This window comes from Lissotriton helveticus, chromosome 7, assembly GCF_964261635.1.
Source record: "Lissotriton helveticus chromosome 7, aLisHel1.1, whole genome shotgun sequence".
NCBI lineage: Eukaryota > Metazoa > Chordata > Amphibia > Caudata > Salamandridae > Lissotriton > Lissotriton helveticus.
Genome location: NC_136068.1, coordinates 1042012871 through 1042037165, shown reverse-complemented (window position 1 = coordinate 1042037165; position 24295 = coordinate 1042012871). Strand labels below are relative to the sequence as shown.

General features: G+C 45.2%; 1 protein-coding gene across 1 annotated transcript in view; it reads left to right on the top strand.

The window, feature by feature from the left end:
- MRPL12 (mitochondrial ribosomal protein L12) overlaps window positions 1-16765 on the top strand; it is a 96687-nt gene extending 79922 nt beyond the window's left edge. Inside the window, exon 5 of the mRNA XM_078653840.1 lies at window positions 16354-16765. Within this exon, the coding sequence (XP_078509966.1) occupies window positions 16354-16470 (117 nt within the window). The 3' untranslated portion in view covers window positions 16471-16765. The remainder of the gene's footprint in view (window positions 1-16353) is intronic.
- Window positions 16766-24295: the final 7530 nt, after the last annotated feature.

Below are 24295 nucleotides of genomic sequence, written 5' to 3'. Positions count from 1 at the left end.
CCTGCATTCTCTGTTTGTCGCTGTTTTCCTTTATCATCCTCCTTTTACCCTTGTCCGCCTTTCTCTCTCCTGCTTTGGTTCCAAGTCTGGTGATGAAAAATAGGTCCTGGTGCCCAGAAATGGGCATTGCTCCCATTGCCACTAACGGACCCCCGGCATATTTTAGCATAATTTCTGCTAGTCTAGCAGGATCCAGGAAGACTTCCAAAACAATATTTTAAAATACATCAATACCAAAATCCTTTCTAATCAAAGTATTTGAATGAATGTGTTTAATGAGAATTTACCCTGGTCTGGACAGGGAAAATGGGGGTCCCTCTATAACCCTCCCATCCCTACAGCCCCCACAACTCCCAGCTCCAGGAATTACCTTGTGTTCTATTTTTCGTTTTGCGAAACAATATCCCTGACCACTCTGGTCCTTGTTTTAGTCAAAAAGGGAAAATACCCTAATACTCATTTAGCAACATTTTCTTCAGTTTCAGCTGCCTTTCTTTTTGCAGTTTTATACAGCGCAAACTCGACCCGAAGGTATCTGAGCGCTTTACAGGAGCACCAGTTGCTTTACAGACGGACACTTTGATTTTTTGTTAGGCACGGGAAAATTAAGTAATTTTGTCCAGAATAACAGGATGTTGAGCGTCCCTGCCGAGACTCGAACCCGGTTCCTCAGCTTTTGAGGTAAACACTCTAGCCGTTGGCGCGCATCCTTTGTTGTTCCAACTCGCATTTGTTGCTTTTTTCCAAACTTATACGAAGTGGGGGAGTAAGATGAATAAGAAAGAGCAGGAAATATTTCTTTCTACTTGACTCACCCCCAAGATGTGGAGAGCTGTGATCATACCACACCTTGATGTGCCAGACTCTTCTTCCTAACATTTCTCAGATATCCTCAAAGCGTTCTTCGGGTTTGCAGGTACCTGACCATCGACTTCTAGTTGAGTGTGTTACCTCACTTACAAGCACAGAAGTATTCTTCAAATACAGACATGAGCCCCAGGATTGGTGCCAACTTTGACATTGGAACCCGTGGATTCCCTATTCCGAGGGCTTCAGTGTTGAGCTATTCTTCCAGCTCGAGCCACACATACGTGTGGAAGAGACCTTCAGCATTACAGGTCTTGGAGCCACCCACCATTCCTCCATGTTTAGGTTCTAGAAAATATTTTGAGACGTGGTTTGAGGGGTGGACCTTTATACTCCTGATAGGCCTGTGTCCTAAGGCAATGTTTCCCGAACTGTGGGTCGTGACCCACTGGTGGATCGCATGTGGATTTCTTGTGGGTCGCAAAACCTAAAATAAAACACTTTTTTTGTAATCCTGATGTGTGCTGGATAAAGAGATTTTAATAAGATCAAAACAAATCAAGGTGCTTACTTGGTGATGCACAAATGAGAAATATTCACAGAATGCAGATTTCCAAACATAATCATTTGTGTGGTCTATAGTTTTATCAGTAAAATTGTTTGTGTGCACATTTAGTGTCATTTCAATGGAAAATGTGCTTTCCGTAATTGACAATGAGCTCCCAATCCAGGCTTTAGTTGCATTAAAAAATCGCCCTGCCTCATGTGCATCAAAGGTAGGTGGGTCGCGAAGGTTTGTTGTTCTAAGAAGTGGGTAGTGGTTCTAAAAATGTTGGGAACCACTGCCCTAAAGTTTTCCACACATCGCCCATTCTCTGGACGAATGTGCTGATTATTTCGAAAATAGGTCAAATAAGGAATCTATAAGCTCGACTAAGAAAGAGGACTCCTCCGCCTGTACAAAATCAAACTTTTATATTTCGTTTGAGAGTCTTTTATTGTATTCTGGTGCAGACACATCTGGGACAGTGGGAAGATCTGTCTCCTTGTCTCTGCCTGATCTGTCGGTGAGCCTTACTAAACCATTTCCTCCTGATAACCTGAACTGTTCTTCAGGGATAGCAGGGAAGGTGGCAGAGTTTTAAATATACCTCCTACCAGTCAGAGTTCAAGAGGAAGTATAAAGGCCCACCAGAGAATCCGCTTTTCCTTGAAGACCAGGAACCTGCGAAATCAGTAATTGTGTCTGCTACAATGCGAATGGGGCTTTTCAGCGGGGCTGTCTGAGAGGGACATCAAAAGGCTATGCCGCCTGGGCAAGAAAGCATGTGCTATAAGTTCTGTGGCCTTACAACGTCTACTGCCTTTCTGGAATGTTGCAATGGCTTTCTTCAGAATACAATGGATGTAAATAAATTACACAAAGAGAGGTATTCACCTTTCACAATGTGGGTGCGGGTGAACACTACGCCTGGAGGCTGAAATACCTATTAGTTTGGATGATTATATAATGTTAGGTTTTTATAGGTTTTTTTTAGGAAACCATGAGAATTCGACTCTACTACGATGGAATGAAAGAGATTCTTAAAAAATACCGGATAATAGCTTAACTGGAAAGCAAATGATTGGTATAGCACTCATGTAACGTGTAGGGGATGGCAGAACTCATTTGGCTCTCTGAATGAACTGGTGGACGACATCAAGTGGAAGTGGTCATTCAGAAACATTTTGGCTGTTGGAGGACATGTTCAATGTAAATATTGAAAACCTAAAGGTATTCATTATGTGCTGGAATTATTTGCTGTTCTGGATAACTGGTTGGAAAGTCTCATGAGGAAGAGTAGATAATTACCAAAAGTGTGTCGAAATCAAACCAAAATGTGTGAAGTTAACATATGAAATTCTCTATGGGATATTAATATGGACCAATGCAGTGAACATTGGAAGGATTAACATTGATTAATTTGTTTAATGGATTATTGAAACTATTGTTTGAACAACTTAGAAATTGTTTACATAAGATCTCTTTGCGTGCCCTTAATACAGGTTGTGGTTCAGGGACTGTATGACACACCCAACAAACTACAGACACTTTTGGTAAGCTTTGATCGTTGCCAGAGCTTTTCTAGTTATACTGTAACCTAATGTCTACTCATCGACCTGGACAACCTAGGAGCAGCAAACACTTCAGTCACCAATTGGCCATTCTTCTGTAAGTGCTGTAAAAAGTGAACAAGCAGACGTCCTTGAGTGTCTTGTTCCACACAAAAGCAACCTCACTTCTCACATAAAATGAATTGTGGCTTGGTGACTTAAAGTTTCTAATCAGACAAAATCCCTCCTTCAAGGATCATTCACAAATGCCACGCGTTTTCTCTGACTTTGTTTTCTTCTGGAACTTGCTTATTGTGCACCGTGGACAATATCGAATTGTACACTGCACCTGACCCAAAATAGGGTAGCCAAACCAATTGCAGGCCTTGGAAAAGCACCCTGCCTGACACTATGGAAAACCACATACCTCAAAGAACCTCAACCCTAAATGACTCTGAGGTACTCCAGATGTCACCTACTGTCTGGTCCTAAATACAAAATCGGCCGTTCTCTGGTCTGGGGTGGCTCCTTGTAACAAGTTGTAATCTTTGCTCCTGAACCGCAGGAGATGGGGACAACTGGGAGTGCAGGAAAAGCCTATGACTTCCTCTTTGGGCTCATAGGTAGCAACGATAAGCAGTCTAGGCTTACTCCTGGAGCTAATGACGTCTTAGAAACTCAGGTATGCGTAACACATGAATGATAAACAATTTGGTTTTCTGGATTGTGCTACGCTAGTAGGCACATTTGTGATAGCTTTACAACTAGTTATGTTTCTACTTAATGGGAGTTCAGTGTATCTTCTCAAAAGCAGTCGCAGCCTGGACGTAGCACGTTTTTAAATATGGCACAGAGCATGTGAGTTGAAATCCTAAATGAGGCACAGGTGTAGCATGTCTGGTCGGTGCAATCATCTTAGCAGTGTCAGTGAGCATATCTTAGTGTTCCATGTCAGGCGTGTGGCATTGCAGGTGACTCTAGTGCAACTTAGTGGTTGCAAAGCTGGTTGTGTAGTCCTAGTTGTCAGCCCATTCAATAAATGGGTAGGAGGGAGGATCGCCACAATTGCGCGTGTGTATCTGGGAAAATGGAGCGAACACTGTAGGAGCCATTGGCTTAGGGGCCAAATGGCCATATATTGCTGTGATGCACCTGTCGGGCCTGTACAAAGGGGGCAATACAGTCTTGCAAGTGGGGGCCAGGTTGGTGGTGGCAGTTCCTCAACACATAAAGTGCAAGGAGCTGCAGAATAGGAAAAGCACCTAGGGCAATTCTCCAAAAGTTACAGAATTTCTCTAGATGCTCTTAAGCTCTTCACTCACTCCTGTCAATGATGTGCACAAAACAGTGGGGGTCTTACTTGCAAATGATTTAGACCGGTTTGGTGAAGCTCTCCTTCGGGGTGTAGGTTTCATTTTGCCAATCCCTCCAGATGGGTCAGAGGGCTTTGGGGGGGATTTTGGTTTAACATCTTTAGATTCGACTCCCTCTGAGACTGCAGTTTAGCATTCGCCTCTTTGTCACATTTACTTGTCAGTTGCTTTATTCATCATCTAAAATGCAGTGATTTCAAAAGGTTATATTTTACATCTATCCAGCCCTAAAATCACTCTTACTTCTCTTTACCTCTATCCACTCCGAAAACTAAATGCAGCCTTATCTCCCGTTACCTCAACACCCCCCCCCCAGCCTTCAAGGAGCCCTCACCTCCTTTTACCTCTAAGCACCTCGAACCCTAAATTCAGTCTTTACCTCTACCCATCCCAACTGTGAAATCACCCTTGCCTCCCTTTACCTCTACCTATCCCTGAACCATTAAGTGACACTTAAACTCCCTTTACCCACCCGCAAGTCACCCTCACCTCCCTTTACCTCCACCCACTCCGAACCTTCAACTCATCGTAACCTCCCTTTACCTCTACCCACCCGAACCCTGGAGTCACCCTCACCTCCCTTTACTGAGCCTATAGCTCTCGAGTTGCATTCACCTTCTTTTACCTTTACTGAACCCATAACTCTCAAGTCGCCCTCACCTCCCTTTACCTCCACCCACCCATGAACTCTCAAGTCACCCTCACCTCTCTTTACCCACTACCGAACGCTCAAATCATCTTCCCCTCCATTTATCCACTCATGAACCCTCAAGTCACCCTGACCTCCCTTTACCTGTACTCAGCCTGAACCCTGAAGCCACCTGAACCTCCTTTACCTCTTCTCATCCTGAACCCTCAAGGTGGCTGCACCTACCTTTACTTCTACCCACCCAAACCCTCAAGTCACATGCTCCTCCCTTTACTTCTACCCTCCTCTGAGCCCTCAAGTCACTTTTACCTCTACCCACCCATAAACCTTCAAGTCACCCTCACCTCCCTTTTACTTTTACCGAACCCATAGCCCTAAAGTCACCCTCACCTCTCTTCACCTCTAACCACCACCGAATCCTCAACTTCCTTTACCTCTACCCACCCATGAACCCTCAAGTCACCCTCCCCTCCCCTCTACTCACCCATAAACCCTCAAGTTACCCTCACCGCCCTTTGTGTACTCACCCACGAGCCTTCGAATCACTCCTCTCACCTCTACCCACCCCTGAAACCTAAAGTCACCCTCACCTCCCTTTACCTCTACCCACCATCAAACCCTCAAGTCACCTTCCGCTCCCTTTACCCACCCATGAACCCTTAAGTCACCCTTTACCACTACTCTACTCCCTTAGAAGTAGTTCTAATTTTTTGCCCTGAACTACGCCCTTAGGGCAGCACTATCTGCAATTCAAAATTACAACTTTTTACCCCTTCCTAAAAATACATTGGGTCTTTATATCTATCCCCAAAATGTTCCAGGGCGGAGTTAGAGTAGTAAATAAGCCTCCTTGAATATTTGAAGGAAAGTTCGTCTTTCCCCAAATTTTACAAGACTGGAGTTAGACTGGTAAATTTGATCTTTCAGTGTTTGCCATGATCACTGTTGCCATGAGGGCGCAGTTCCAGGCAAGAAACACAAATGTGCTGGCTTCACTTCCTTTTCATGTGTTTGTCCCTACCCAGGAGCATGGCCCAAGTACTGCTTCTCTTGCCCAGTGTACTTCCACTGCTTTCTGTTTTCAGAGGTACCTATAGTCCTTTTACTTGCACCCCCTTATTGCTTGCCCTGCTGTGTTGCTTCCCCCATCCCATCGTGCCAGAAAAAAGCAACCAAAAGTCACGCCTATAGGTTTCAAGATGCTACAAAGGTGCAGACTGCGCTGTGCTCTCTTTTCTGCATGGCCTTTTTGGCACTTTCTTCATGTAGGGCCACCACAGAGAACTTCTGCTTGGATAGCAGAAAACGTAACCGTTTATTTTATTTTTTTGCGGAGGCAGACCATAATCCCATGCTAAGAAAACTGGTCACTCCTCTGCATGATCATCATTTGCCGTGTCCTGCTGCCTTATTTCCCCTCTACCTTTCAGCCAGGCTGCTGTACACATAGCTAAAAGAAATTGACAAAGCCTATAGTTCTTCTATAGGCGAGACCTATTGGCTTTGCCAATACTTGTTCAGATAGCAGGTACTCTAATCGGGGCTCAAAACATTCAAGAGATAAACTTGCAAGCCAAGTTGCGCTCAGAAGGTCAGCTTTTATCCAGTTTGTAGCAATTCTTACAAGGCCAGCTAGCCACTCTGATCTTGTGCACCACTTGAAAATTTTGAATAGTCTAATCCGGCGGTACTCAAAGTATGGCCTGTGGGCCACTTGCAGCCGCGGCCATTCCATGCGGCCCCCGGGAATCAGACAAGCCGGAATAGGACCAATTCTGCCTGTTGTAATTCCTCTGGGGCTGCATTTGCCGGGAAAAGCATGAACAGGACATGCGCTAATAACCAGTGTCTCGTATATTCACCTGTAGCCCCCCGCCCTTACCTGCGTCTTTGGCGTCACTTGCTCACCCTGCCATTGAGTGCATTGGCTGTGCTGCCTATACGTGCTGCTAACAGTGTGCCTTCTTGAATCTCTCAATTGGTGCCTCTAAAACAGAGCTGTCTCTGTAGTTAAATGTATGTTTTTAAGGCCCTCGGTTAGGGTTTTAGCTGAGCCTGGACTTTTCTTCCTCATGTTCTCAGAGCAGGCACCTGCTGTAAACAGAATAAATATTATATGGATCCAGCAATGTCCTCACATGTATAAGTAGGCTGCACCTAGCCTTTTTTTATGGCATGGCTTCACTTTAGGTACATGGTATGCTCCTATTGGCGAGACCTATTGGCTTTCCCAATACTTGTTCAGATAGCAGGTCTTCGAATCGGGGCTTTAAACATTCAAGAGATAAACTTGCAAGCCAAGTTGTGCTCCGAAGGTCCGCTTTTATCCAGTTAGTTGCAATCCTTACAAGGCCAGCTAGCCACTCTGATCTTGTGCACCACTTGAAAATTTTGAATAGTCTAATCCGGCGGTACTCAAAGTATAGCCTGTGGGCCACTTGCAGCCGCCAGGCCATTCCATGCAGCCCCGCGGAAATCAGACAGGCCGGATTAGGACCAATTCTGCCTGTTGTAATTCCTCTGGGGCTGCATTTGCCGGGAAAAGCATGAACAGGACATGCGCTAATAACCAGTGTCTCACATATTCACCTGTAGCCCCCCGCCCTTACCTGCGTCTTTGGCGTCAATTGCCTACCCTGCCATTGAGTGCATTGGCTGTGCTGCCTATACGTGCTGCTAACAGACAGTGTGCCTTCTTTAATCTCTCAATTGGTGCCTCTAGAACAGAGCTGCTAGTTAAATGTATGGTTTGAGGCATATGAGCTGCAGATCATACACTTTTGCAATAGATCGCCACCTGGTGTTGGGCTTGGATGATTGCAGGTTGTTGTCTTCTTGAAAGAAGTCTTTGTAGTCACGAGATAGGTGACTCCTCCCTTGGACAATACTGCGCATGGTCATCGACTCCATCCTCAGATTGTTTTTTTCCGCCACTGGGTTCGGATGAAAGTTTTCCGCTCCGGCTAGAAAAGACTTTTTCAGCAACATCGAAGCGTAAAAACTTTATATAAATATTATCGACATCGAACAGACTACTTTTGACATCATCAGCTACATTCCGGTGCGTCGAAGCGGGCCGTTGGGCCTATCGGCGCCGTACGGCCTACGCCTCATGGACAGAACTCCATTCAAGAGATGCCCGGTATGTCGAGCAAAAGTCCCTCATAGCGACCATCACGAGGTCTGCAACCTCTGTCTATCGCCGGAACACGACGAGTCGACCTGCACAGCTTGTGCATCCTTCCGATCGAAGAAGACCATTCGGGATTGGAGGGCACGTCGACACGAGATGAGGAGATCAGCACCAGCACCGGAGGCCAGCTTCGAGGAGGAGATAGTCGAAGAAGACATCTCCGAGGACGAGGCTCCACTCGTCGCCGAGGAAGACTCGCCTCATCTCTAGATCATATCGGAGGCAGAGGACTCAGACGATTCGGTCTGCCCATGGGGCCCAGTTGAGACCGAAATATCCCCTCAGACGCCCCGCCTTCGGGCTCGGCTCCGAGGAAAACGACTACGCCTTCCGGTGCCTCGGCACCGACAAAACCACACGTGCCAATTCCACCTCCTCCATTGGCACCGAAGCACCCACATCCTTCGACACCGAAGGATTCTTCGACACCGAAGCCCAATCGCCCTTCGGTGCCCACACCAAAAGATGCATCGGTTCCGAAGCCGAAGACTGTACCGGATCCGAAAAGAGCTCAGACTCCAAAACCTTCCGGTTCCAAAAATAAAGATGGAAAGCCAGAGTCTGACGCCGCAAGGCCAACGAGACCTGTCTCAACTCCAAAATCTCCAACCTCGGTACCAAAGACTCCAAGGCCTGATTCAGAGACATCTAAACCCTCTAACAAGCCTACCAAGCCGAAACCACCTTCGGCACCGAAAAATTTGCCACGGGACTCGATAACGCCTCCTACAGCAAAAAACACAAAACCACCCCTATCGGCACCGAAAAAATCGATGCCGAAGAAGGTTGCAGAGGAAGAAGAACTGTTTAGACCAGATCCTAAACAAAGAAAAGTCCATATCAATCCAAAAACCGGACATGTGGAAGCTATTCCTCACAAGAATAGACCAGCAGACACCCCGCTTCTACCTGTGGTTCCTGCCAAAAAGAAGGACTGTGCAACTTCTCTAATGCACCCTTCCTCTCCTTCACCTTCTTCCTCTCCTATCCCTCCTTACATTGAACCTACAGTTTCTCCTGTTCAATCTCCTGCATCATCACACCACACTGACGAAGAGTATGATCTAGGTGGGGGGAATGACATACCAGAGCCACAGACATACCCAGTAGATGAAGATGTCAATCCAGAATATCCTAGAGATGACGATATATATGGCTTCCCACCACACAATGTACCCGACATTCCTGATCTTCAGTTTTACCCAACAAAACCTTCCCCTCCAGAAGATAGTATTGGGTTTAATCCTCTCTTAAATAGAGCTGCCCTTTACCACGGGGTTTCAATGCACTCTGATACCATTGATGAGGATGTTTTACTTGATACATTTGAGCAGTCATAAAGGTCTACGCAAATATTACCCATGATCAAAGGAGTCATTAAACATGCTCCGGAAATGTTTAAAGACCCGGTACGTTGTAGGGTGTTAAATCCAAGAATAGAAAAGAAATATAGACCAGCACCATCTGATCCAGTCTATATTAAGGGACATCTGCCACTAGACTCTTTAGTAGCGTCTAATGCACGGAAAAGAGCTAATTCCCAGACAAGGGAAGAGGTAGAGGTAATAACAACCGCTCCTCTTCCACTCCCAGTGATTTCCCTCTGCTTCCCCTACAGCATTCCACTCCTGTGGGGGGCAGATTATCACAGTTCCTACCTGTCTGGAATTCCATCACAACAGACAGGTGGGTGAGACAGATTATCCAACATGGCTACTGCCTAGAACTTACACCAACCCCCCCAAACATACCACCCAGGCAGCGTCCAATGTCTACAGACCATATGACTCTGCTTCAACAGGAAGTTCTAGCACTTCTACAAAAGGATGCTATTCAAATAGTTCCTTTAGAAGAACAGGGAACAGGAGTTTACTCCTTGTACTTCCTAATCCCCAAGAAGGACGGGACATTACGACCAATTCTCGACCTCGGGCCCCTCAACCATTACATACAATCAGATCATTTTCACATGATCACTCTGCAACAAGTACTCCCACTACTACAACAAGGCGATTTTCTTTCAACACTAGACATAAAGGACGCCTACTTTCACATTCCTATACATCCTGCACACAGGAAGTATCTAAGGTTTGTCATACAAGGACAGCACTATCAGTTCAAAGTCCTTCCATTCTGGGTCACAACAGCACCACGAGTGTTCACAAAGTGCTTAGCAGTAGTAGCGGCACATCTCCGAAGACAACAGATACATGTCTTCCCATATCTCGACGACTGGCTCATAAAAGCAAAATCATTCAGTCAATGTGTCCAACACACAAACCAAACAATTCAGACATTGCACGACTTAGGGTTTACCATAAACTACACCAAGTCGAACCTAGAGCCTTCGCACGTTCATCAGTATCTAGGAGCTACCATAGACCCATCTACAGCTCTAGCGTATCCCAGTCCAGCCAGGATACAGAGCATTCAGACCTTTAGTCTCCATTTTTCAACACCAGCAGTCTCTCCAAGCCAGAGTGTTCATGAGACTAATAGGCATGATGGCGTCTTGCATCTTCATAGTTCCACATGCAAGACTGCAAATGCGCCCATTACAAGAATGTCTAGCACAACAGTGGAATCAGGCTCAAGGTCAGCTCACAGACCTGGTGTTGGTAGACAGCCGTACATATCGCTCTCTGCAATGGTAGAACACCAAAAACTTGACAAGAGGACGGCCGTTCCTAGAGCCTGTTCCACAGATGGGGCTCACAACAGACGCATCCCTCACAGGATGGGGAGCCCATCTCTTACACTATACCACACAAGGCCAATTGAACAACCAACAAAAAATGTTCTATATCAACCACCTAGAGCTGCTAGCAATTTTCCTAGCACTCAAAACGTTTCAATTGCAAGTACAAAACAAAGCTGTCTTATTCCGGACGGACAATATGACAGTCATGTACTAAATACAAAAACAGGGGGGGAGGGGAAACACTCTGCAATTGTCCCAGCTTGCGCAGAACATTTGGAGATGGGCCATTCCCCAAAACATACACCTGACTGTAGAACACCTTCCAGGAATTCACAATCAGATTGCAGATCTGTTGAGTCGACAATCACAACAGATTCACAAATGGGAAATACATCCACAAGTTCTTCAACCATTCTTCCAAATGTGGGGGCATCCACAGATAGATCTGTTTGCCACCCACGAGAATGCAAAATGCCCAACCTTCGCCGCCAGGTTTCCACACCCACGGTCGGAAGGGAATGCAATATGGATGAACTGGTCAGGCAGATTTGTGTATGCTTTTCCGCCTCTCCCACTCATTCCACTAGTAGTGCGCAAACTCAGACAACAGTCTCTCAAACTAATACTAGTAGCTCCCACATGGGCACGTCAGCCGTGGTTCACCACACTACTAGATCTCTCACTGGTTCCACATCAAAAATTACGGCTCACACCCTCCCTGTTAACACAGAACCATGGAGAAATAAGACACCCAGAACCAAGCCAACTGAATTTGGCGATCTGGCTCCTGAAGTCTTAGAGTTTGGTTACTTAAACCTGCCACCAGACTGAATGCACATAATTAAAGAAGCTAGAAAACCCACTACCAGAGCGTGTTATGCCGCTAAGTGGAAAATATTTGCAATATATTGTAACAATAATCACATTGATCCACTGGATGCTTCCATCCAAAATATCATTTGCTACCTTCTACACCTGCAAAGGTCCAATTTAGCTTATTCTTCCATACGCCTGCATCTGGCAGCAATTACAGCCTATTTACAGAATAGACAACATCTATCTCTCTTCACAGTACCTGAATCAAAGCATTTACGGAAGGATTAAAACGAATAATCCCACCTAGGTTACCACCTGCTCCGGTATGGAACCTGAACGTTGTCCTTACAAGATTTATGGGACCCCCTTTCGAGCCTTTACACAAGTGTGAATTGCAATTCCTAACATGGAAAACTGCTTTCCTTGTATCCATCACCTCTCTCAGAAGAGTTAGTGAAATACAAGCATTCACAATACAAGAACCATTTTTTCAAATACATCCTAACAAAGTGGTTCTCAGGCCTAATCCAAAATTCCTGCCAAAGGTTTTCACTCCTTTCCACCTTAACCAATCCGTAGAGCTACCTGTGCTTTTCCAAAACCCAGACTCTGTTGCAGAAAGGGCTTTACACACCTTAGATGTTAGAAGAGCCCTGTTATACTACACAGATAGGACTAAATCCTTCAGAAAGACAAAACAATTATTTGTATCTTTCTCTCCCCCACACAAAGGCAACCCCATCTCTAAGGGGGGAATTGCCAGGTGGATTGTAAAGATGCTATCAAAAAGCTAAACGTACACTAACCGTTCCTCCTAGAGCACACTCCACTCGCAAACTAGGAGCCTCTATGGCTTTCTTAGGAAATATACCACTAGAGGACATATGCAAGGCAGCAACATGGTCTACAGTATACACCTTCACTAAACACTATTGTGTTGATGTGCAGGCCAAGCAGCAAGCTGCAGTCGGCCAAGCTGTCCTTAGAACACTGTTTTAGAATACTGCAAAGGATACAAGCGACCACCGCTAGGGGAGACACTGCTGCACAATCGATGCAAAAGTGTACGATCTGCAACTCATATGCCTCGAACGGAAAATGCTACTTACCAGTATGCATCTGTTCTTGGCATGTAGAGCTGCAGAGTCGTACACGCCCTCCCACCTCCCCTGGACTTGTATCCGTTCCAGTACTCATCTTACTTAGATGCACACGTATGGACATCCTTTTCTCTTTACTTCTGCTAACTCCATCATTTCCCATCATGGCGAAAAACAATCTGAGGATGGAGTCGATGACCATGTGCAGTATTGTCCAAGGGAGGAGTCACCTATCTCGTGACTACAAAGACTTCTTCCAAGAAGACAACAACCTACAATCATCCGAGCCCAAGACCAGGTGCCGATCTATTGCAAAAGTGTACGACTCTGCAGCTCTACATGCCGAGAACAGATGCATACTGGTAAGTAGCATTTTCCTTTTTAAGGCCCTCGGTTAGGGTTTCAGCTGAGCCTGGACTTTTCTTCCTCATGTTCTCAGAGCAGGCACCTGGTGTAAATAGAATAAATATAATATGGATCCAGCAATGTCCTCACATGGATCAGTAGGCTGCACCTAGCCTTTTTTTTATGGTATGGCTTCACTTTAGGTACATGGTATGCTACAGGCTCTCGGTTCACAACCGTGGTTCTACAGAAAGTTTACAGGTGGAATTGGGGGAGATGCAGTTTATGCACAGTTATATGCCTCGGAAGCAGGCCAGCAGGATAATTATGTATAAATCACAGCTTCCCCACTTTAGTAAAGTGTGTGATTCTGAGTGAAAAAATGTTTGTGCCTGTGTTGCGGACAATATTTCTAACACTTATTACAGGCAATTCAGCTTGCTTTGTGCATTACTTAAGATAGTGTAATAATTTATAGCCATCCAACACTACCTGTCTGAGTCATGGCATAGATGATGCATCATGTCTTTAAGCTGCAGAATTGAACAGCAAATCTTTATTCGGTTTGGCACGCATTAGGTAGAGTCAGAGGTGAGGGGGCAGGGGCACAGTGTGCACAGAGAGATGAATGGGCAGGGGCAGAATGAAATGGGAGAAGAGGAAGGGGCAGAGAAAGGAAAAACAGGGATTGGCAGACTGTATGAGTAAAGCATAAAAGCAGAATGAGAAGTGCATTGAGGAGGTATGGAAAGGTTAGGGGTTAACAGAAGAGAGCGAGGGTGTAGGAGCAATGTGAATATGAGCGCAGAGGAAGGGTATTGCAGGTTATGAGTAGTGTAAGAATATGGCAGCCTGCTGTCACTGATGCTTGTATTGCCTGAGGTTACACACATGTGGTAAGTTTCATGAGCTTACGTTTCCACAGCGGGCTGGAGAGAGGACAGGAAACCTACCTCTGTCAATGCACTTTGGAGGAACGCTTCTGAGTTTTGCTGGATGATCTTGGGGCTTGGTACTGTAAACTCTCAACAGGGCCATTCAGGGTTGTTCGGAGCGACTTTAAGAGACATAGGGGTATGAATTGTGTCTTCTGAGAGACAAACAAAGGGTGTCTCCAAGTGTCTTTGTAACTGAGGGCCCAAGAGCTGGGAACTGGGTTCTTGTCAAAACAAGGCAAAGATGTAAAACTATGGTCAGAAACACAAAGAGCACATTAAAAATATTGACAGTATTTATTCAGGGTACGTACATACATATATCACATTTGGAAATACATCGTGGTCTTGTAATGTTTTGAAAAGGGGGTGATTTTTTTTTTTTACCCGAGTAGTCCTGCCCCCACTGACTCCTCCCCTCCCACCAACACCACCCTATTACGCAGGCCCATCTATGCGGCACTCTGCCACAAACCAAACTGCAATTTTTGCCCCCGAGAAAAGGTTTGTGAGTACCCATGGTCTAATCCAATCTAAGTGGGTCTTTCCCATTGTACAGGCCAGTCCCATGTTTCAGAAGAGCTGCCCGATCTATCCATCCCCTTTGCAAGAGTCACAGGTGATATTGGTTCCCATGAGCCCCCGGAATCATTTCCTATGCTACTTGCAGAAAATGCATAGGCTATATGCTATCACAAATATGGGGAGACAAAGGAAATGAAAACCAAAAGGCACCAACTCGGTACCAATGACGCTGTGTTCCATTGCACCGAAGACCTGGCAGTGGTCTCCTCATGCAGGGTTTACCGGTGTGCCCCCTCAGACTTTGTCTCTACTTCAAAACCTTGTCTGAACATTTATACATTGGGTATGGGCCAAAGCGCAACCATAACTTTTATGTCAAAATGTGCATGCAAATTGCACACAAAAAACGTATTAAAAAACAGACTTTTTACATCTATTAAAATGGATTAGAAAATCGGTTCCTTCAACAGTAATTCTTTTAAACTTGGACACATTTGAGAATACCCTAACGACGTTGCCACACGTGACCGTATTTCTCCAACCTTACTCGCATCATTTGGTCAAGGAAAATGAGGCGTGGTCCGGTAGTGGTATGCCGAGGATCATGCAGTTTAGTTGAGCGTGAACGCTGGGAATTGATCCCACAAATCGTAATTAAATGTTCTAATTTAGCCACTGATTAGATGTCTTTCTCATTTCTTCTTAAAATGAAAACCTGCCTTCTGCCTCCCCTGCTTCTTACATGCTTTTCTGCGTCTAGGTTAAAAAAATGAATATCTGTCTTTATGTATTAACTGGTGATCATTTAAAGTGCTCCAATACGAAGGATCAGGTTTGTGCTACATAAAACTGCAACAATTAAAAAAAAAAAAAAAAAGAATTGCTGTGCTCTGGCTTCCCAACATGGCCTTTTCATCAGCTGTCGGAGACAGGAGGTGAGCTAGCAAGAATGTGGTGGTACAGCATCTGCTGTACGGAACTCAGTGAGGGTGGGCAGGGGCAGCATCTACCCTGACAATGCCCTGGGGCTTGAAGGCAGAAGTAAGGCAGCAAAGCTAATGAGGGTCTAGAGAGTTATTTACTTTCATGCAGTTTATTCATTTCTTTTTTTGCAGTTTTTATTTAGTGCAGACTTGGCCAAAGGCAACAGGAAGGCCACACATTGCCCTGCCTTTCAGATAGATTTCTAAGTAATGTAAAGTGCTTGTTGCTTTTATTGTTGATTAACAAATTTACTTTTTCGAAATGTATTATTCTTTGCTGAGTGAGACTTTATGATTTTCTTAAGCACACAATGCAAGTCCTAATGATTTTGGCCACGTCCCTAATTGGGTTGGCCACGTCCCTAATTGGGTTGGCCACACTCCTTTAGCGGCGTTTCCACGCCTTAGAGACAGTAGACACCCCCTCCGTTTTCCATCGCGCTTAAATCCCTGGGCCGCATAGGCCCTGTTGTAAAGAGAGCCCTATTTGGTGCGAGGCAGCTCCTCGCAATGAACCATCGTCTGCGGTGCCACCTCCCATGTTGCTGTAAGAGTCGCTGCGCGTCTGCATGCGGCAGTGCCCCCCTTTGGGCTCTGTTCCCAGCAGCAGCCGATAACATAGCATGCAATCTTCTGTTTATGTAATGGCGGCGCGCGTGCAGCAGATTACCCACATGCACCGCGTGCTGGAGATTATCTCCCTGATTGGAAAGGATGAATGCCCGCGCGCTGGCCTGAATGTAGAGCCTGATGTTTGTGGCGGGAGGCGGAGGGGTACCGAGCCGAGGGTGAAATTATGTACTTAAAGCTGACGCTCTGCGTTGCCTTGCAGGCCAAGAAGCTGGTGGAGTCGCTCCCGCAGGAGATCAAGGCCAACATTTCGAAAGAAGAAGCCGAGAAGATGAAGGCCGCGCTGGAGGCCGCAGGGGGGAAGGTCTTGCTGGAGTAGAGCGGACTATCTGTTACCGGACATTATGCCGGCATGGACTCTGCCCGCTGCCCCCTCACAAGAGGGACTGGCCGCAGCAAGGGAGTTTGAGCACTGAAGCCGTGATTTTGAGTCCTCCTGGGCTGCTAATCTGTCTGGGCGCCGGTCCAGGTCTCCCCTCCGCGAAGACAACGGAAGTGGCTGTGTTCAGGAGCTGCAGTCCCGGGACGAGGGGGCGGGCTATATCATATCACAGAATCTGTGTTTTCTGGTGGTCTTTGCCACTCAAAAATATAAAAACAACATTTGTATACTGTCTAATAAGCAAGTTCGTCTTTATTTACTGCGTGTGCATAGTGTGCACAACTTGTATTTGTATCTTTGTGTGTGGTTGGTTTATTAACTGCAGTAGTGTTCTAGTTATTACTGATGATTCGAGTGTCATTTTTTTCTGCTTATTTGCTCCATTTCACAGAAATATAACACGTTCATGCTTTTTTGATGCACTTGGGCCAACCTGATGCACACCCAGAGATGTCTTGTCTGACTATTGCTTGCGATTCCTCCGACTCTAATAGATGCTTTTCAGGACTTGATGGCCTTAGCTGAGGACTGCTGTTTATCAAGATATGGAGTTTATTTAACGCTGTGGCTTGTAGTGGCAGATACAAGATAAGTGTCTGCGTGTCATTGACCTTCATTAGCATGAAATCCAAACATCATTGAACGGGAATGAGAGTATGACTGGCCCGAAAAGAAGTGTGTTCTTTTCTTGACAGGTGAATGGCTGTAGGACCGGACCGGAGTATGATTGCGTAAGATGTGCCGACTCCGCTCGAGCCAGACTGCCCTTCTCAAAGCACTGACCTGTCAGCGTTTATGCTCTTTGTGGTCGCTGCTACTGCTCCTCCTCCAGTGACATCCAGTTCACTTATTCTGTTATCCAAGTTTACAGTAGTGATTAACACCTGTTCCATACTTCTGCCTTTCTTCCAAACCATGCACGGCTATCCCAGAACCAAGCCACAGCACCACCTTGTGTGGCACTCTGAGAAGCAAAAGAGGTAGAAATCCATGCATCGGGAAGCAGCTCACCACAAAAAGCTTCTGTTGGGCTAGGAGGAAACATGGCGTTATCCAATCTGCATCGTTGTTCTGTCAAGCATTCTATGAGGTTGGGAGGTGCCGAGGTCTTCTCCACCTCAGTACCAAACAACACTAAAGGTCAGATTTTCTTTTCCACTTGAAGTGGAAGGGGACTTCTCACAGAGCCTTGATTTTTTCCAAAACGTACATACTTCAATTTCAACATCTAGATGGAACTTCCTGTTTCTACGGACATAATAACTTATCTGATGCAAAACTTTTGGTCTCTTTTTTTGCCTTTTTCCATGTGGCTCTACAGTTCACAGGCCTAGCTGAAGACTTCTGAAGCAGCCCCAATGTCCTGCCTCTGGACTCTTGTTATGTGGCAAAGCTGATTATCTAATTTGCCATTTATCTATAAATAAAAATAAAACTTGGAGCAAGACAGAAGTATTCATTCAAGTTGTTTGTGTCAGTCTGTAGTGTCTAGGGTCTTACTCCGATACCCGTTCCAAGTGAGACAGGAGAGAGGCATCTGCAAATCTTTTTTTTTTCTGCAAAGAAGGAAGGCTGGATTTTGCCCTCAAAGAACACCGTCCTGTGGTTAACAGTTCATCTCATCATGCTGCTACCATAAAACGTCAAAAAAAAAGAATAAAAGCAATTTGATGTAGCCATTGAGCAGTCTGGGTCTTTTCTGCAGTTTATTCATTAAAATTGTGGCATAATGACCACGAATCAGAATCTTCTAAAAGACAGTTATGCCACTCAAGTCATCACCCATGTGGATACAGTTCACGTCTAGAACAATTGGGTTGTCTGTCACACTCATTGACAAACATGTTGTCAACAATAGCTACCTTGTTGACTGCTTTTTCAACTGTCCCTCATCTTTGGCACCCAACCCATCATCATCAACTTGAGTTTAAAGCAAATCATGCCATCGAAGTCCACCTTACCAGAGGAACAGAATTCGACAGCAAATTCTCTAGGGCATTAATGTAATCATCACCTTGACTCGCAAGTCTGTTTTTTAAAATGTATTTGCTTATACATTTTCAATCCACGTGCACCTAAACAAAGCAGCAGTATTTTCTTTTCCTTTTCAGTGGTAAAATCCTCTTCATCCTCTTCAAATGTGGATATATAATTTTCAATGTACTCGCACCATTCTTCCCATTTGAGGATAGGTTGACCAGACACTGCTAAGAATGGTTGAGGAGGCGAAACATTCCAAATATTCCCTGACCCCATGAGTATTACTCAGGAATGAAGAAAGTATTCTCCGGAAAAAAAACACATTACCCTAAAAGGCACACTAAGAATATACAATACTGCTGTAGGTGTTCAAATTTGTTCTAGCTGTATGTAAATATGGTAGTAGATAATCATCACATGTGGTAATGCAATACGCACTGAAGCGAGTGTATGCATCACTGATGTAGCATAAAGTACCAACAATTAGAAACTGAAAACCTTTAATTTGTAATAAAGTGTGCGTATCACGGCATGCGCTGTATCTCTAAAATGAGTGAAAATACTTAGAATAAAGTGTGTGAGTCACTGAACATGCGCCCGAACTTCAACAAGATACTATTTACTCGCACTGTGTGGAGAGTGTGCATATCATTGCACATGCGTGTTCAATTTAGTTTAAAAATGATTATGAAGATTAAAGTGTACACATTACTGACTATGCACGAAAACAAAACTATGCATTGCCCTGCAGCACTGTACACTAGTTCCAAAGTGCGCTTCAAAGCACATACACTGAAAAATAATTATGATGTGTAAAGTATGCTTATCACTGAGCAAGCGCAATAGCAGAACAGTGTATTTATTCCTTCACAATACCGTACATAAGCCCCAATATGCACCTCACTGCACATGCGCAATACTGAAATAGCTGCCCGAACTCAGTAAATTATACAAGAGGGTACGCCGTAGGAATAATTCCAGCCCTTCAACAGTTAAAATGGCCACCGACATGCTGTACGTTTTCCCACATTAAAATGGCAGCCAATGTAATGCACTAAGAAGTGCTGAGCAGCTAATGAGTTGCAATAACGTAAGGCACTCCTCAGTCTGTATCGAACAATTGACCCACCAGAGACCAGTATATGTATTTACAATGACTTTGACAGCAGAGGAACAGATGAATACTTATCACAAGAATTTCCCTTCCACATTCTTAACCACATGCGCGCGGCGGGTTTACCCGCTGCGCGCTGAAGTTTTTAAAACCCTGCGGTTCATGACGAGCTCAGCTCGGCATGAGCGCGCGACAGGTAAACCTCATGACGAGCTGAGCTTGTCATCAGCGCAGAAGGGGTTAATTAAGCCGATGCAAGCGAAACGAAATGCTGATCGCCAGTGGCAACAGAATTTTGGTAGCCTCTGTTTGATGCGTAGATTCTTCTCGGTCAGGGTCACAAGAATCCTGTCGCCAACTTTGCCCTTCAAGTCGTTGTTCAAGGCATCTTTAGAAAGTATTTTATTTACTTTACTTTTTCTGGCCTGCTTATTTACCGGCCCTTGGGTCCGGATGCTGCCTTTAGGGCAGCTCTTCCAGATGCAGTTAGTTCATTGGCCCGAAGAGTTGCTAACTTTAGCATTGTCGGTGACTTAAATCTCCACTTTGATTCTCCTTGCTCCCCGGCGGCTACTAGTACTCTTGCCGACCTGGAGGCTCTCCAGCTATTTCAATTAGTTGATCACTACACCCACGTTGGTGGTCATATTTTGGACCCCATTTTTACTAATCTAACGATGGCTAAGGTACTGCCTCCGAGGCCCATGGCCTGGACTGATCATCATTTAATTGAACTGCACCTTACGTTTAATGGCTCTTCCCTTAAAGCCTCTACTCCTATTACTCTCAGACGTCCTTGGAAAAAATTAAAACTGGCCGACTTCCATCAGTTTCTTAGCTCTCATCCTTTGAGCCCCTTTACTGATGTGGAGTCTGGTTATGATCTTTATTGCAATTGGCTGATTCAAGCCTTAGACAAGCTGATTCCCATCGCTGAGAGTAAACAGCGGCGTACTGAATCCAGTCCTTGGTATGATGACTCACTTCGGCTCTTAAAAAAATCTTGCAGACAAGCTGAAAGAGCCTGGCGTAAATCATATCTGCCCGAAAGGAAAATTCTGTACCTTGCTAGTATTACGAAGTACCATAGAGCGATTTGTAAGGCTCGTGCTGCCTACTTTTCTCATGAATTTAGTACCAGCACTAACCCAACCAAATTAATATTTAAGGTGCTTAAGGATCTTACAACCAGCAGAGCCCCTGCTGATGAGATCTGTTCCTCCTCCCATTGTGAGGATCTGGCTGCTTTTTTTATTGGAAAGGTGGAGGCCATCTACCGCTCCTTTCCTAGCTCTTTAGGGTCTTCGGAGAAACAGATACCTGTTTTGAAAACTACTTTATCTTTATCTCACCTCCCAGAGCTCTCAATGGAGGAATTCAACAAACTTGTAGTGAAAGCTAAATCAGGTTCTCCCATGGATCCTTTACGACCTGTTCAATTCAGAGAATCTGCTTCCTTTTGCCTCTCCCTTTTATGCGATCTTATCAATTTGTCTTTATCCTCTGGCTCTGTTCCGGGCACCTGGAAGCAAGCCCAGGTGACTCCCATCTTAAAAAAACCTGCCCTGGACCCACTGAAATTGGAGAATTATCGCCCCATTTCCCTTCTCCCGTGGGTTGCTAAACTGACCGAGGCCCATGTTAATACCATCTTATCCAATCATCTCCATTCTGCCAATATATTAGATCCTTCGCAGAATGGGTTCCTGCCCGGTCACAGTACTGAGACTGCGTTACTCTCAATAGCTGAACATCTTCGAATGGTGGTAGATTCTGGTGACACCGCGGCACTGATTCTCCTTGATCTCAGTGCCGCGTTCGACACTGTCTCCCATGATATTTTATTACAACGATTGGTTGAGGCAGGTGTCGAAAACATAGTGCTTGAATGCAGGTGTCGACAACATAGTGCTTGAATGGTTTCGATCTTTTTTATCCGGTCGTACCTTCAAGGTTGCCACTCCACCGTTTGAATCTAAACCCTATTCGATTGCCCAGGGAGTTCCGCAGGGATCGGCTATCAGCCCCACTTTATTCAACCTCTATGTGCAGCCGCTGGCTGATGTCGCCAAGCGTGGGAACCTGACTATGGTGTCCTACGCTGACGACACACAGCTGGCGGTTGCAATAAGTGGGGCTTCCGATCCTGAGGCAGCTAAGTTCCGTGAGGGACTTATCTCAGTGGCCCGTTGGATGACTGACAATTGCCTTCAATTGAACGCCAAGAAAACCGAGGTGCTCATTGTTGGAAAACAGAGTCATCTATGGGCCGACAATTGGTGGCCTCCAGGGCTCGGTCCTACTCCCATGCCTGCTACTGAGGTTAAAAATCTAAGGGTTTGGTTTGATTCTAAACTCAGCTTTACCGCCCACACTAAAAGAGTTGCTGCTATGTGCTTCGGGACTTTGCGTAAGCTCAGATCCATTTTTAAATTCTTTGACGCTCCTACTAGACAGCTCATTGTACAAGCTATGATTCTGTCTAAGTTGGACTACGCCAGTTCTCTTTTGCTTGGAGCTAATCAGGCTGATCTTTCTAGATTCCAACGCGTTCAGAACGCTGCCGCCAGGGCTCTGGTAGGCTTACCAAGATTCTGCTCAGCCAAAAAAACTATTTACAAGCTCCATTGGCTCCCTGTTGCTTAGAGAATCAAGTTTAAGTCTCTCTGTCTTTCGTTCAAAATCCTGAAACACTCTTCCCCTCAGATTCTGGAGCATCTTATTTCTTCATATGTTCCTTCACGGTCTTTGAGGTCCTCCGGACTTCACCTGGCTATAGTACCGCGTTTCAAAAGGTCTAGGATTGGCGGCCGCTCCTTTAGAGTGCTTGCTGCCAAGCTATGGAACTCCCTTCCTGTTCATATCCATGCGATTGACGGACTTCTGGCGTTCAGGAAGGCTTCTAAAACTTTTCTTTTTCCCTTAGATTTTTAGTGTTGTTGTGTTCTGGTTCCTGTTATTTGCTTCTGTCCGGTTTTCTGTTCTGCTAGCGCCAGGATGCCCCTTCGCTGGGGCATCTGTGCGCTCTATAAATCCGGCTAACATAACATTTGTATAAATACCCTGACACAACTTGTGGAAACAAGCCGTCCATCTAAACAGCTCTAATCAACTGCCCCAACATTCCTCACCCGTAAAGTTCTATTATGGAACCTATCACATAGTGAAATACCCGATGGTGTATGAGAGGTAACTTACCTCACAGCCTTGGAACTTACTATATGCCTCACAACACTCCATCAACAATTGGGTTGTCTGTCACACTCATTGACAAGCATATTGTCAACAGTAGCTTCCTTTTTGACTGCTCCGTTGACTGCTCCTTCAACTGTCCCTCCTCATTGGCACCTAACCCATCATCATCAACTTGAGTTTGAAGAGCCCAATGCCATCGAAGTGCACCTTACCAGAGGAACAGAATTCATAGGAAACCTCAATGGTGATGAGTAAGCCAAAGTTTAGTACTGCCACGTAATCAATTACTACCTCAGTGCTTCCAGCAACTAATGGTTTATTGCCTATACTTTCCACTATTTCATTGGTGTTGAAGATCACACCCATAAGATTCCATAGGAGTATTGTAGTGGTCTGGAATTGGAATGTTTGCACTGTTCCTTAGTGTTCCTCTGTGAAGATTCTAGATTTTTATACTGGAGGCCTGGGATATTGACAGAGGGGCATCTTGTGCTGATGTCCCATGATCAAATAAACTACATGAAATGACTTGATGAAGTTCTGCCTTTTCTCGTTTGGAACACCTCCTATTTTGGCGGCAAGAGCATTTCTGTGAGAGACTGCACATTGTGGGTCCACGTATGTATTGCTTACTCTGATGGAGTAGCCATTATTCCCTGTGAACATGCAAGGTTCCGTGACCCCATCTTCTAGGCACACTTTTCACATGAGCTAAACTAGTTTGGAACAATCTCTTTATTTTGCTTTGATCACTTAATTTTCACTTGAAGACTAAGGAAACCCCCACCTGAAGCACACATCCGACTTACATGCTTGGAACCTTACTGATGCCGCAAAGCCTTAACAATAGCGTGGCATGGGTTGATGCCCTGTGTCCACTTGCTTTAGTGTTTGTCCTCACGGCTCCTGTGGCTGTACTGCAGTTGTTTGGGCTTTCCACCTAACTAAGAGGCGGAAATTGATTCTCTGAGTCCACTCTCAGTAACATTGCCGTACTGCAGCAGACTCTGCTCCTAAGTGTATTACTGAACAGGATTGTAAAGATGTATTCTGGCTTCTGAATGGTTGTCAGTTTGACTGTTAGTGATTAGCTGTTGTCTCTAGCTGGAAATTGGATTCCATAATTTTTTCAGACTATTTATATATGTGGATGTTTCAAGCTGACACTTACCTTGCAATTGATTAGTTTTGGGCCACTTAATGAATGCATTTCTGTCTGTTGTGACGGAGAAATCCCTCACATGGTGATGGACGTGCACCCCTGTCCTGAGTGCCCCAACTGTAATGATGTCTGTATCCCTGATGCTGATTTTTGTTTTAGAGGGCCAAAGTGGCTCATGCATCTCTCAGATTGTGCTCTTTTTGGACAGAGAGAGGTGCCCAAAGCGCTACCCTCCTAGTGGTGAAAGGCTACGGCCAATGACGGGAGTTGAGCAGTATGAGCGTGATGGTGACCTCATACTGTGTAGTGAT